The sequence below is a fragment of the Lithobates pipiens genome, unplaced genomic scaffold (assembly GCF_037356315.1).
Source record: "Lithobates pipiens isolate NorthernLeopardFrog02 unplaced genomic scaffold, aLitPip1_a1.2 Scaffold_16, whole genome shotgun sequence".
Taxonomy (NCBI): Eukaryota; Metazoa; Chordata; class Amphibia; order Anura; family Ranidae; genus Lithobates; species Lithobates pipiens.
In genome coordinates this window covers 394,508,895-394,523,301 of record NW_027507748.1, presented here as the reverse complement: position 1 = coordinate 394,523,301, position 14,407 = coordinate 394,508,895, and the positions used below count along the sequence as shown (strand labels likewise).

Sequence of the window (14,407 nt, the reverse complement as noted above, 5' to 3'; positions counted from 1 at the left end):
TTATGTTATGTATCTTATTTTATCTCATGTCAAATCATTTCACTCCCAGTCATTTCTACCGTTTCAAATCATTTCTGTCACTAGTCGCGCTCCGGCGCGAATCTTGTCGCACCTCTGGTGCACCGATTCGCTTTGAAGTGCCCCAGGGTTCGGCCTCATTTCTGTACATGCTCCAGAGACTGAATCACTCGCAGGTTCACGCACGGTCCCTGATTCTCGTCTCTGTCATGGCATACCATTTCTGTCACTTATTACGCTCCAATTCGAATCCTGTTGCATTCCTCTATGCACCGATTCGTCCTGGTGTGCCCAGCGGCTACGCCTCATTTCGGTACATGCTCCAGAGATGGATTCTTTGTAACCTACAGTCCAGTCGTTGAATCCTGTCTCTGTCATGGGACATCATTTCTGTCACTTATTACACTCCAATTCAAATCCTGTCGCATTTTTTTTATGCACCGATTCGTTCTGGTGTGCCCAGCTGCTACGCCTCATTTCAGTACATGCTCCAGAGACGGGTTCTTTATTGCTACCATCAGTCCAGTCGTTGAATCTTGTCTCTGTCATGGGATATCATTTCTGTCACTTATTACGCTCCGATTCGAATCCTGTTGCGTTTATTTATGCTCCGATTCGTCCCGGTGTGCCCAGCTGCTACGCCTCATTTCAGTACATGCTCCAAAGACAGGATTCATCTGTTTGGTTCAAGGGCTCGTCCTCTGATTCTTGTCTTTGTCATGGGTTTTTCATTTCATTTCACCTATCACGTTCCGGTACGAATAGTCACATCGGTGTACCAAATTCGTCTCGGCGTGCCCCAGGAATGGCCTCATTTCTGTACATGCTCCAGAATCCCTTTCGTGCTCGGTCGCAAGTTGTGGCATGGCGATCCGGATCTCTGTCATGGCAGGTTCTCTCATTTCACTGTCACATACCGCTTCCCGGCTTGGGTCCAGTTGATTCTTCAATGTTTGGATGCCTGCCGGGGGGCCTTGCTCCTCGGCCTCATTTCATTATAGATTGCCTTCAAAAGGGAAACACAGCTTCGTTTAGGCGTGTCTCGCTGTTTTCTCCACATACAAGCGCAGACTTCTTGCAATCGTTGCAAACACACATCCAAGCGTAGACTTCTTGCAATCGTTGCAAGCACGCATCCAGACATAGACTTCTCGCAATCGTTACAAGCACGCATTCGAGCATAGATCTCTTGCACTTATTACTAGCACGCATTCGAGCATAGACCTCTTGCAATCGTTGCAAGCACGCATTCGGGCATAGACCTCTTGCAATCGCTGCAAGCACGCATTCGAGCATAGACCTCTCGCGGTCATTACAAGCACGCATTCGAGCATAGACCTCTTGCAATCGTTGCAAGCACGCAGTCGAGCATAGACCTTTTGCATTCATTACAAGCACGCATTCGGGCATAGACCTCTTGCAATCGCTGCAAGCACGCATTCGAGCATAGACCTCTCGCGGTCATTACAAGCACGCATTCGAGCATAGACCTCTTGCAATCGTTGCAAGCACGCATTCGAGCATAGACCTTTTTGCATTCATTACAAGCACGCATTCGGGCATAGACCTCTTGCAATCGCTGCAAGCACGCATTCGAGCATAGACCTCTCTCGGTCATTACAATTACGCATTCGAGCTTAGACCTCTTACACTCATTACAAGCATGCATTCAAGCATAGACCTCTTGCAATCGTTGCATGCAGGCATTCGAGCATAGACCTCTGGCGATCATTGCAAGCACGCATTCGAGCATAGTTCTCTTGCAATCATGGCAAGCACGCATTTGAGCATAGACCTCTTGCAATCGTTGCAAGCAGGTGTCCAGGCACAACTTGTTGCAATCATTGCTGGCAGGCACTTCTGGCTTGCTCAATAGATTGCTTTAGGGAAGACCTGGATACCTTCCTAAATGTACGTTGTATTACGGGGTACTTATATTTATAGGTGTAGTTGATCCAGGGAAAAAACCGATTGCCTCTCGAGGGGTCAGGAAGGAATTTTCCCCAGCTGTAGCAAATTGGCCTATGCTCTGTTGGGGGTTTTTTGCCTTCCTCTGGATCAGCTGCGGGCGTAGAATTGGGTGTCGGGTTGTGTGATACCTTATTTATTTTGATTTGGTTGGACCGGATGGACTTCTGTCTTTTCCGGCCTGGCTACCCATGAAGCCTACCATAATTCCTTGCAGTCGTTGCAGGCACGAGTCCTGGCACAACTCCTTGCATTAGTTGCAGGCACGCATCCTAGCATAACATCTTGCAGTCATGGCAAGCACGCATCCTGGGTAACATCTTGCAATCATCGCAAGCACGCATCCAAACATGCATTCAAGCACAACTCCTGTAGTCTTCGCAGTGCACATGCGGTAACACGAATGGCTCACAGTCACTACGTATACATCTCCAGTGACAAACTCCCGGGCAATTGTCGCAAGCACATGTTTAAACACAACTTTAGTCACGCCAAGGCTCATGACTTAGCATAACTTCTTGCAATCATTCACTGGCAAGCACGTTCTCAGTGGCACACAAACTGGCTACACGTCATTTTCAGCAGCACTTAATTGGCCTCTCGTCTCCCGTGGCTTTCTTACAAACCATTCACTGTTGTCTGTCTATCCGTCTCTTCCTTAGGACAGTTGAGTTCAGCTTCCGTCCCGCACCAGGATCATGTTGTCACACGCAACTGGCTTCTTCCTGTAGCACGCCCAGGCTATTTCTAGCCAGCGTTCAACATTTCTTATCCTTACAGTGCACGGAGAGCCATCTGTCGTTACGGCCCATACAGCAAGATCCCCACCTCGGGGCATCCAGAGGCATCAGCCCATAGCCAACGGCAAACGCTCGCCATCACAACTGCCATCTTTAGGGGCATATTATATCCTCGCATATTCTCCAGTCTAGTCGTCCAAAAGACACCTACAGTCCCTACACGGCATGTTGAGTTCGCTATGCGCATCATCCCTCAGGGTCGCGCCTTTGTGTCACACTTATTGGTTTTACTGTCCCTCTCACAGGATCCAGAGCAAGTCCTCAGCCGGGTTCCCGCGGCAATAGCAGTCCTGGCTATGCGGGAGGAATTCCTATCGTCTGGGAATGACGTCTCCCTGTTCATTCCCTCCGTGTCTTCCCTTTCTCCCCAGGTGATGACCAACGCAGCGGCCTCCACGGGCTTGCGGCTGTTTTTTGGCCACCTCTGGCTCGCAGCTCCCTGGCCTCCCCAGTTACTGGCAATTCCTGGCTGCGCCAAGGCGTCCTCTCTGTTGGTTATGTCCTTCCTACGTCGACTGGTCCAGCTCTTGTTGTTGTTTCAGTTCAACATCCATTCTTCCTTTATCCCCGGTAAATTCAATCAGGCAGCGGACGCCCTCTCCCGCTTTTAACCTTGTCTCGTTTTCGTTCAGGTACCCGGAGCCGGACCAACATCAGCAGCTATCCCGGACCGGTCTCAACTGACCCTGGATTAGCCCCTCACCTCCTAGCGGCTACCCAACTCATTTGATCACTCCCTTTCCCGCAATACCCTCAAGGCCTATCAATCAGCCTGGAGGGCCTTTAACCAACTTCATCACGTATCACGGTACAGAGACGTCCCGTGTCAAGCAAGTCATAGCCTTCATTTCCTGCTGCCACTCGCAGTTGGCGTTATCCTTTAATACGATCCGGCTATACCTGACCGGTGTACAACATTTCACGTCCCTCCAGGACCCTACCGTACCCTTCCTATTTTCTTACCACGCCGTTCGGGCTGTTATGCGCGGTATCCAGAAGCGCCAGCCGATGGCCGGCACCAAAACGACTGCCTATCACAGGGGACGTTTAGAAATATGTCAGATATCCTGGCCACTTCACCTTTTCGGTCTCCACATTAGTGTCATTTACAAGCAGCCATACACCTGGCCTTTTACGGCTTCTTACGGCCAAGCGAGTTTACTTGTTGTAGCCTCACAGCACGCATGCTGTGCGAGCACTACCTGGTCCGATACGAAGACCATTTCGTCTTACACTTAGCAGTCTCCAAGACGCAGCAGCTTGGCTCGGGTTCGGACATACACTTCTATAAGTCCAACAACCGCTGGTACCCGGTCGCCATTCTCACGCGCCTGTTGACCCTTTTGGCTGATCAACCAGGAATTAGTCCTCTTCTGCCATTTCTCACTAAACCTCTGAACGCTGCCCGGTGGAACGTGTCAGGATACTCCCGGGTATCCTTCACCTCTGTCCTACTCACATTATCAAGAAGTTGGGCAGATGGAGGTCCACCTGTTTCGCCCGCTACATACCCAATCCGCAAGCGGAGATGACCCAGGCCTTTGTCAAGCTCACCCAGTAACAAACTTGGATCAATAAAATGCAACCCCTACCTGAATGTTTTTGCCCCCTTATTTTGGTATACCGTACGTCAGACCACGGCACACTTTCAGGTCCATTTCAAGTAAGCGAGTTTATGTTAACCTTGTTTGTCATCCTTATCCGTATCGGTCAGAGGGCTCCACACCATAAATAGAAAGGCCAGTATGGTGGCCTGAAATTATGGGAGGAGCCCGGTGGAGTATATAACCAGCCCGTTCGCCTATCTTCCTCGTCGGTTCCGGTGCGCGATACCCACCCACCCATCCCCTTTTTCAGGGCATTTCTCAAGCATCATACTCCTCATGAGAGTACTCATTTCACTCCATTCATATTCATTTCATTTATCACCCACTTTCTATCTAAGGTATGCCCCCTTATTTTGGTATACCGTACGTCAGACCAGGGCACACTTTCAGGTCCATTTCAAGTAAGCGAGTTTATGTTAACCTTGTTTGTCATCCTTATCCGTATCGGTCAGAGGGCTCCACACCATAAATATATATATATATATATATATATATATATATATATATATATATATATATATACATTATCATAGTTTTCCTATGAAACACATTATTAAACAATGAAAAAGTCATTGTACAAAATTTTAATATTGGGAAGACACTTAGATATGCAATTTTCTTTATATATAGTTTAAGAATGAATGTGCTCTTAGTCAAAGTGAGGTATAGCAATTCTAACACAATGAATAATCAATGGGTTGCTTATGAAACCAGCAACTAGCGTGTTGATGTAATTTTTTCATGAACAAAGACCATAGTAACTGTTAATATGAACGTCAGTGGACTATAATATTTTCTTAGAAGGTCAGATCGATGTTAGCAATTGGCCAACCTTAGAGTCTTATGTCCTCTACCAAGATAACTTATGATTTGACCTGATATGCCTAAATCCTCTAGTCAGTGTTAAAGATGTATTTATTTTGAGCTGGGCATAGATAGATTGAAATATGGTACTAATCAGATTTCAAAGCATATTTTAAAATTTCTGTAAAATGTTTTTACTATTCCAATTTCAGAATCTGATTAAAGAAATAAACAATCAGATGCTGAATACTAAAATTAAAAAAATAATTATTTGCCCCTGTCATTTTAACATACCACACAATTTTAAAAGCACCAATGATAACATTATGGTATATATCCCTTTACCTCTTCTTCATTCATGAATTCTTTCTGGGCTGCTGTAGTCAATTCTTGTACATATCGGTTATAATCCACTGCACTGGACATTCTGTTCCCATAAACCCAATTACTTTCATGTCTCCAAAGCCTCAGAAGCTTTTCAGTTGTGGTCTTTCCATCCAAAGACAGACAGATATTCCTGTAGATTAAACATTCAAACATTTATCTTTTTTGATAACATGAAAAATGCACATTTGTGTATTAGTGTGTTATTCTGCACAGAACCCTACTAGAGATTATAATCTGCAAATTATTGTATTGCTTGCAGAGTTGAATATGATATGATGTACAGGAATGGACCAAAAAATGTGCAGTATGTTTTTCAATGCAGCCCTCTATCGCACGTGGTAATGCAGTACCGCATGGTGTGGTGCACTCTAATGCATGTGTGTTGTAGCTGTGTTCTTTAGTGTGTTTCAAAATTATTTATTACCATAATGTGCTCCTGAACACAGAGGTGTGTTTCAGCCCTAAATGATACTGCAGCAGCATGCATAATATGTGTTTATATACCTTGCAGTAAAGGGCTATTATTGTTGTTACTATTACCCCACCGCATCAGAGGTCTTGTAAACCCTTACCCATTTCACCGCTTTCTTTTTTTTGTAAATAATTTTTATTAGAAGAATTTCACAGTATAATCAAGATACAAATCACAAAGAAATCAGGAAATGACCACCAAATAATCACAACATACTCACAAGATTGTCGCAAAGTCATCACAAAATAATTGCAAAGTAATCATAAAGAAATCTCCACATCCCCCCAACTATTATATCAGACCCTAACCTCCCTCCACCCTGAAAGCACTCCAGCACGCTGAATTAGAGTAGTGAAATGGCAGGGGGGAGGACATAGAATAGTGGGGAGGTGGGTGAGACAATGGGTGATCAAACTAAGAATAAAACTAAGCTTAACATGTGAAAGAAAGGGAGGGAAAGAAGGAGAAAGGAAAGGAAAGAAAGAGTGAAACTGTCAGAAATTGGTCTGTCATACGCTCAAGGTTGATACTAAGTAGGCACAAGAATGGTCCCGTGTAGACTCCGCATCCTACTAGGAGTAATTGGTCAACGGTCATGGGCACACATCTGGAGTTTTCCTACGCCATGTTTCCCACATTTGCCAATTATTATCAAACTTTAACTTTTTTCCAAGCCTGAGGGCTAGGGTTGACTCATACGTGTAGTGCAGATTAGTAGTGGCCCATACCTCTGAGGCATTAGGTGCTTGATTATTTTTCCAGTATCTAGCTATCAGTGTTCTGGCCACCAGAAAAATATGGGATATCACCACTCTGAAATTAGGTGGGTATTTTTCAATGCCAAGGTTGAGAATTGCCAACCCTGGCTCGGGGGTGGAGAGGAAACCGGTGATGCTGGATATACCGCGAAATATGGCGTTCCAGAAACTGGTAAGGTGCTTGCAGGACCAAAACACATGGAAGAGGGTACCTACCTCTCCACAGTTTCGCCAGCACAGGGGGCCATTTCACCGCTTTCATTCACATTACCACAAGCAGTTATTGGCACCTTGCCAAAGATATATGGTCCTTCCTAATTTTTTAAGGACCTTGTGCTTTAGTGCTTTGTTCATATAATTGTTCTTATGATGAATATAGCTGGCTCCAAATCAGTCCTGAGCTCCCAGCTCTTTGTACTCATTTACATTTTAGTAACTTGTAAATAATCTTCATAAATTACAATGTTTCTAGAGCCTTGTAAATTTTCTTGTGCTGTTATTGTTCCATGGAACCATAGTTGAGCCTGGAGGAAACGTTAAACAACAATTTATGCTCTGTGAACTAAGTAATAATGTTTTATTTTCACAAAGCAAATAGATAGCTATATTGCTAGTGAAGTTTATTTTCCTCAGCAGGATCCAATCCTGTTAATGTATTGGACAATACAAGCCTATACCAAAATCTTCCTTTGTGAACAACATCATATGTGAGCCTAAACTAGTAAGGGTATGAAAATATAATTTGTGGAGTCAACAACACGCATTACATTTTTAGTCAAATACTGGCTACAAATAAAAGTGATATACCTGAACAAATGGCACATACAATTTAAATGGTCTAAATTAATGGAAATGTAGATTTGTCAGTTAGAAAACACACGTACGCACTTACTTTTACTACCATTTCAAATCCATGAAAATTACAAATTGAGTGTTTTAGATCTGATGGCAATTATTAGAACCTCCTTAGGCAGTATGCATACTGAACTTGTCTTTTTTAAATCTCAAACATCTAGGGTCCGGTGTTCTCTTTGCTATCTGTGTATGTATAGTGTCATCATGCCAAGATCACAGAGCTTTCTAAAGCCTTCTAAAAGAAGGTGATGGATGCCCATAAGTCTGCCATCACATTTAAAAGATAAAAAAAAATGTAAAATCTATCATTGCACTATAAGGAAAATAACCTACAAGTGGTGTACATTTTAGTGACTGCATATTTTACTAGGGCTGTGGGACCCAGTAAATTCAATCCAAGAGCTGACTGATGCTAAAAGTCAGTCTTCAAGAACCCCAAAATTGTATTGCAGGATCTGCAGATAGATCCTTACAACAGTTGGTGGCAATGTGAATTAATATTCAGTCAGATTACACAAATTTAACCTGCATGGGAGATGTGCCAAGAAAAAAACAGCAAGACTACAGTTTGCCATTGAGGATATGCTGTAGGTCAGGCCAGAGCCATCTTTAATATTGATTGGTCCCTGGCCAAACATTTTATCGGGCCCTCCCCCAGCTAGACTCTAAATTAGTTTATTGCAGCAGATCAGGCAGCGATTGTTATTGTCTGACAGAGGTTACAGCACATAATTACCGCTTACTGATTAGTTGCTAGAGGTTATATAACATCATTTCCGCTCACTGATTGGTTACTAGAGGTAACATAACATCATTACCGCTCACTAATTGGTTTCTACAGGTTACTGCACATCATTACTGCTCACTGATCGGTTGCTAGAGGTAACTGCACTAGAGGTAACTGCACATCATAACCTCTGCATCAAATTGCGGGTGTGGCCAAACTGCACTAGCATTAAAGGGTGCTCTATGTACAGAGTGCAGGTTAAGGGGTGCACTACATAAAGAGTGCATAGTTGAAAGTTGTTATACATACTGAGTTGAAGGGTGCACTATGTACGTAGCGCACATAGTGCAGCATTTAGGGGTACGCTAGGTACAGAGTGCAGGGTTGGGGGTGTGTTAGTGCAAAGTGCACTGTGTGCAGAGTGTGGGGATGAGGGGGGGCGTTATGTGAAGAGGGTTGAGCTACGTGCAGAGTGCAGGGTTGAGGGGTGCACTATGTGCAAATTGCAGGGTTGAGGGGTGTGCTATGTACAGCGTGCAGGGTTCATGGGTGCAGTATGTACAGAATGCATGGTTCAGGGGTGCACTACATGCAGGAGTGCACTATGTGTAGAGTGCAATAGGTGAGGTGGGTGCAGAGTGCAGGGGTGAGGTGGGTGCAGAGTGCAGGGGTGAGGTGGGTGTAGAGTGCACGGGTGCACGGCTCCTCCCCGAGATTCCAGCACAAAGCTCCACTCTCCCCAAGTACAAGGCTTGCCTCCCACAGCCCATCCCCCTGGATTCCAGTATAGAGTTTTCCTCTGTCCCAAATGTTACTCACAGCGTGTTGACCAATGTCCCGCGGTTCCAGGGGCAGCTTCCCTGTGCAGATTCCCTGAGCCTTCCTCCTCTGCTCTTAGAGAGATCAGAGTGTACACCCGAGATCATAGCAGCCGCCGGAATAGGAAAGCGGTCATTTGGAAAGAGAGAAGCAGCGGTTCTTTATCTAGATGGCAGTTCATCTCCTCATAGAAGGTGAATAGATGGTTTGGCAAGAACGATTCTTTATGAATCCATGCTGATTACTGCTAATGATACTGTTGTCATTACTGAAAGCTTGTATATAGTCCCTTATCATCCCCTCCAAGAGCTTGCATACTATTGATGTTAGGCTAACTGGTCTGTAATTCCCAGGGATGTATCTTGGCCCTTTTTAAAATATTGGTGCTACATTGGCTTTTCTCTTTTCCACACCTCCAAAATGCTACTACTGGTTGTGACACAGCTCTCTCCTCCACCCCCTCCTCTTCTTCTTCCTCCATGACCTCTTCCTGTGCTTTGTCCTCGGAACCAGCGGTGCTCCGTAGGTGTTCAAGGGGCTACGCAAGTACGCAGGCAAAAAGATGCCATGCCATGCTTGCGCTGGTGTGCTTGGGGGACAGGAACCACATTGGGGCAGATATTTTGTCACCTCTGCAGGGACAGGCCGAGAGGTGGTTGACGCCACGTCAGCTTAAGCCAGGAATGGTGGTTTGCGACAACTCTAAGGGGTCCATATAACCTCAGAGTTTTATTGGCACTTGTGCACTTTATATTTAGTTGTGTGTTTTAGTTGTGTGTTTACAGATTTTGCGCACATTATTTGTTTTGCTATATTTTGCACTTGCTCTTTACACCAATTGTATGTTTACTATTTTATGCACATTATTATATTCTTGTGGATCTATAACTATAGATTAAGATATAGATTATTCAGTGCATAGCCATTCCAGCGCAGCGTATGTTTCAATTTTGGTTTTAATGTGCATGAACGTATGAGACGTGTTTAACATTTGCAGCTAGTTAGTGGCAGATAGATAGGGGGTTCTTTAAGGCTCGCAGGATTTTGTTGTTTTGTAGAGGATGAGACATCTCGGGGAGGCCTTGCAAAAAGGTCTGTGCAACGCATTCCCAGAGACTGGGAGTGTCACGTACCTGGTGGTAGAGCCCGACCTGCAGGAAGAGACCTCTCTTGCGGCTCCGACTCGAGGGCCCTGGTAGAGTATACAGGTAGCACAAGAGTCTGGAGTGGCACGAGTGCCTGGCAGGATCAACAGCAGCAGCGGGGTCTGGAGCCCAGGAAGAACTCGTAGCAGGACCCCCAGCTGGATCAGGGGACGGCTGGGACCAGGAAGGAACAGGATCAGCAGGCAGGTGCAGGAAGCTGAAGCAGAGCAGCAGGTGGGGTAGCTGGACCTCTCTGCCGGCGCTGTGATTGGCCAATCATGAGCCAGCAATACACTGCGATGGTGCAGTGCATTGTGGGCCATGAGCGCCATACGAATTTGGCGCGAACTGCCCACAAAGTTCTGGATTCGCCGAACAGGCGAACAGCCGTGTTGGAGTGAAACATGCATTCGACTCGAACACCGAGCTCATCCCTAATTAAAACCTTTGGTCTGCAACCGCTTTACCACCTCGTTGCCATGTCCTCATCCTGTACAGGTTGAGAACCACGAGGAGAGGTAAAGTACAGTCCATTGTTGACTCCCGTTGGTTCTCATACTCAGACGTACACACCTCTGTCCTCTGTGATTTCCATAGATGTTTTTCCCTCAAACCTGGTGGTTATCCAAGGGGGAGGGGTCATTGAGGAGGGGGTACTGTCAGGGCCAAAGTTCGGTAACCGGAATGGATAGTAAGACGAGGCAGAAAGTCAGGAAGCCAGGGAACAGCATAGTGGAACAGCAAGCAGGATCTGGAGCCAGAAGGAATGTCAGCCAAGCAAATCTTTAACAGGAACACAGGAAATAGTCTCTGTGATGTTGACCAAGGCGAAGACGGAGATCATCTGGGCTGGACGGCTTAAGTAGGCAGTACTGATGAGAAGGATATCATCAACAGGTGAGTCACTGTGGAGATATAGGAGCTGGCAATTAGCCAACAGCTCTGAGCTGGCTGCTCAGCTGTCGGCTAATTGCCAGCTCCTATATCTCCACAGTGACTTTTTTCTCTTACGTCTTCTATTCTTTCTTCTTTCCTGTTCTTTCTTCTTTTCTCCCCTTCTTTCCTATACCTTCCTCCTTTCCACCCAAACCCCTAATTTATGACTACTTTTCTTTCTCATCCCCATTCTCCCCCATCCCCGAAAATCCACACAATAACAATGAACCTTTCCCCGACTGGTCACTCTAACATAATCACCCAGTCATTCCCCTGCCATTCGGAAATCAAGTGTCTTTTTCCGCCTCTTTCTATCGCCACGATTGTGCCTGGTGATAGTGGCCCACGAGGTATTGCCTACAAATATGATATAACTTGATACACTAGAGGTGACCTTCCCTTAAGAGATTATTATGTCAGTTATTCTTTTATAATCTATATGATGAAAAGATTTCTATGACTGTATAAGTTCCCAACTGGTCTATATTTCATGACTTTTGATGTAATACCCTGTTCGATGTGTTTAATGTTTATAGTTGTCAAAGAAGCCCGGTGTCTTCTTAGCTCTTTTCATGACCCCCTTGACAAACATATTACAATGTAACCTTGTTTTTGCCTTAATAAATAAAATTCTTGTGGGAAAAAAATTTAAAATAATAATGATATAAAAATCATGTGTAAATTAGATACCAGTGTGCAAAAATCACAACATACTAAAGGATATGTAATGCAAACTCACAACCAACTTCATCAATTGCAGCCTTACAGAGTCAATTTCAGTGAAATGCATTGGGCAGACATCACCCATAGAGGGTCAAAACTTAATTGAACAAGCTCAGGTTAGAAGCTGATTGTCTACCATTCAGAGCTACACCAAATGTCGCACTCTCGAGTAGGGGTGGGCCGAATGGACCCCTGTTAGGTTTGCACCAGGACTTTCAAACACCAGATCCGAAAAACAAACCATTAAAGTCAATGGGACCGAACATCAAAAATCAAAAGTGCCCATTTTGAAGACTTATATGCAAGTAATTGGACATGCAATGGTCATAGGGGTTTGGGTTCTCCCTGCCCTGGGAGACATGTATCAATAAAAAAGGTTTGTAAAAAAACGTAATTTTTAAGTGAGCAAGCTGCCTTTATTTTGCTCAGCAACAGCTGGGAGCCAGTGTGTATGATGAGGCCACAATGTAGTGCACTGGGGACAAGATTAGAGATTTTTTATATACATTCTGGTGTCACTTTGACTTTGGATAGAAGTAACAGGTGCAGAAAAATTGGTCTTTGGGTGTCGGTGGTGCCTTCCCACCGTAACCCTATAGAGGTACTCTTGATGAAAGCAAGAATTGGACTTGCTGTAAAAAATTCTAATGATATGCACCTGACAGACAGGTGCAGAAAAATTACTTTTTATGTGTCAGGAGCACCTTCCCACTGTAACCCTATAGAGGTGCTCTTGATGAACACAAAAAAAATGCAATGATATGCACCTGTCAAACAGGAGCTGAAAAATTGGTCTTTGGGTGTTAATTTTGCCCATGAAACCTATACCAAAAACATTCTTCCAGATGAAATGATTGAACACCCTCAAAGCTAGGCAGCCTCGAAGTCCTGCAGAGATTCTACATCCCAAAAAGACTTAATCAATGATATGGGCATCAGGAGCTTCATAGCTGGTAATCCAGGACCGATTCATTTTTATAAAAGTCAAATGGTCCAGGGAGTCTGTGGGCAGATGCATTCTATGATCAGTAATGAAACCTCCTGCAGCACTGAAGGCCTGCTCTGAAAGCACGCTGAATGCGGGGCAGCCCAATAACTCAATAGCATACTGGGCAAGTTCTGGCCAGTGGTCTATTCTCATGACTCAGTAAGTCAGTGGATCATCAGCTGAAAAGCTTTCTATCTCTGTTTTGGCCCTGAGGTAATCATCCACCATGTGATGCAGACGCTGCCAATGGTATGTGAAAGCTGACAGCCCTGGACTAAAAAATTCCGAAATGCCTCACTTAGGCAGACTTCTTCTCCCACGCTCCTCTCTTGACCAACAGAAGAACCAAAACTAAGTTTTCCACGACACTGTAACCTACTGGAGTCAGGAAAAATGTTCAATAAAATCCTCTTTAACGTGTCCTCAGGAGATTTATATCTTCTGCACTCTCTGTGGGGATGGGATGAGTTCTGAGACCTTCCCCTTATAACGTTGGTCAAGGAGAGTTGCAAACCAGTAATCATCCTTCTCCTTTATGCCATGTATTCTTGGGTCCTTTCACAGGCTTTGAAGCATGAGGTTGCCCATGCACCTCAAATTTGCAGAGGCTTGAGAAGCAGACTCCTCGGGGTCACTCAGGATGACAGCATCTGGAACTTCCTCCTCCCAGCTACATACTACTCCCAAGGCTCCTGGGGTTGGAAAGCCAGCACTTACAGATTGACATATGTCTTCCTCTTCTTCAAAGCCTATGAAAGTGCCAGAATCCTCCTCCTCATTCTCCTCCCCTCTCTCCTCCTGTGTGTTCTGTGACATAGGAATGACGGCGTCTGGATAAAGTGGGCCTTGAGAGGAAAGGAAGTCCTTCTCTTTATCCTGCTGCTCTGCCTCTAGTGCTCTGTCCATAATGCCATGCTGAGTCTGCTCCAGCAGGAACACAACAGGGATTGTGTCACTGATGCATGCACTGTCACGGCTCACCATCCTTGTGGCCTCCTCAAATGGTGAGAATACAGTGCATGCATCCTTAATGATCAGCCATTGGCATGGGGAAAAAAAGCCAAGGTGGCCTGAGCCTGTTGTCGTGCCGTACTCGCAGAGGTACTCATTGACTGCCCTCTGCTGCATGTATAGCTGCTGCAGCATTGCCAAAAGTCAAATTCCACCTGGTGGACATGTCACAAATCAGGCGGTTAATGGCAGGTGGAATTCCCGCTGAATTTCAGCCAACTGAGCACTGGCTGTGTATGATCACCTGACATGGCTACAGACTCTGCTGGCCAGCTTAAGCACATATTGCAACTCTGGGCACGTATTTAGGAAATGCTGCACCACCAAATTGAGGACAGGAATGTCAACTTTCCCTGTCTAAGGGTGGACAGGGGGCTTGAGCTATTATC

At 45.2% G+C, this 14,407-nt stretch overlaps 1 protein-coding gene across 1 annotated transcript in view; it reads right to left on the bottom strand.

Annotated features, from left to right (window-relative positions):
- LOC143983065 (uncharacterized) overlaps positions 1–14,407 on the bottom strand; it is a 695,051-nt gene that overhangs the window by 364,612 nt on the left and 316,032 nt on the right. Inside the window, exon 62 of the mRNA XM_077482312.1 lies at positions 5,543–5,714. Coding sequence (XP_077338438.1) covers positions 5,543–5,714 — 172 coding nt within the window. The remainder of the gene's footprint in view (positions 1–5,542; positions 5,715–14,407) is intronic.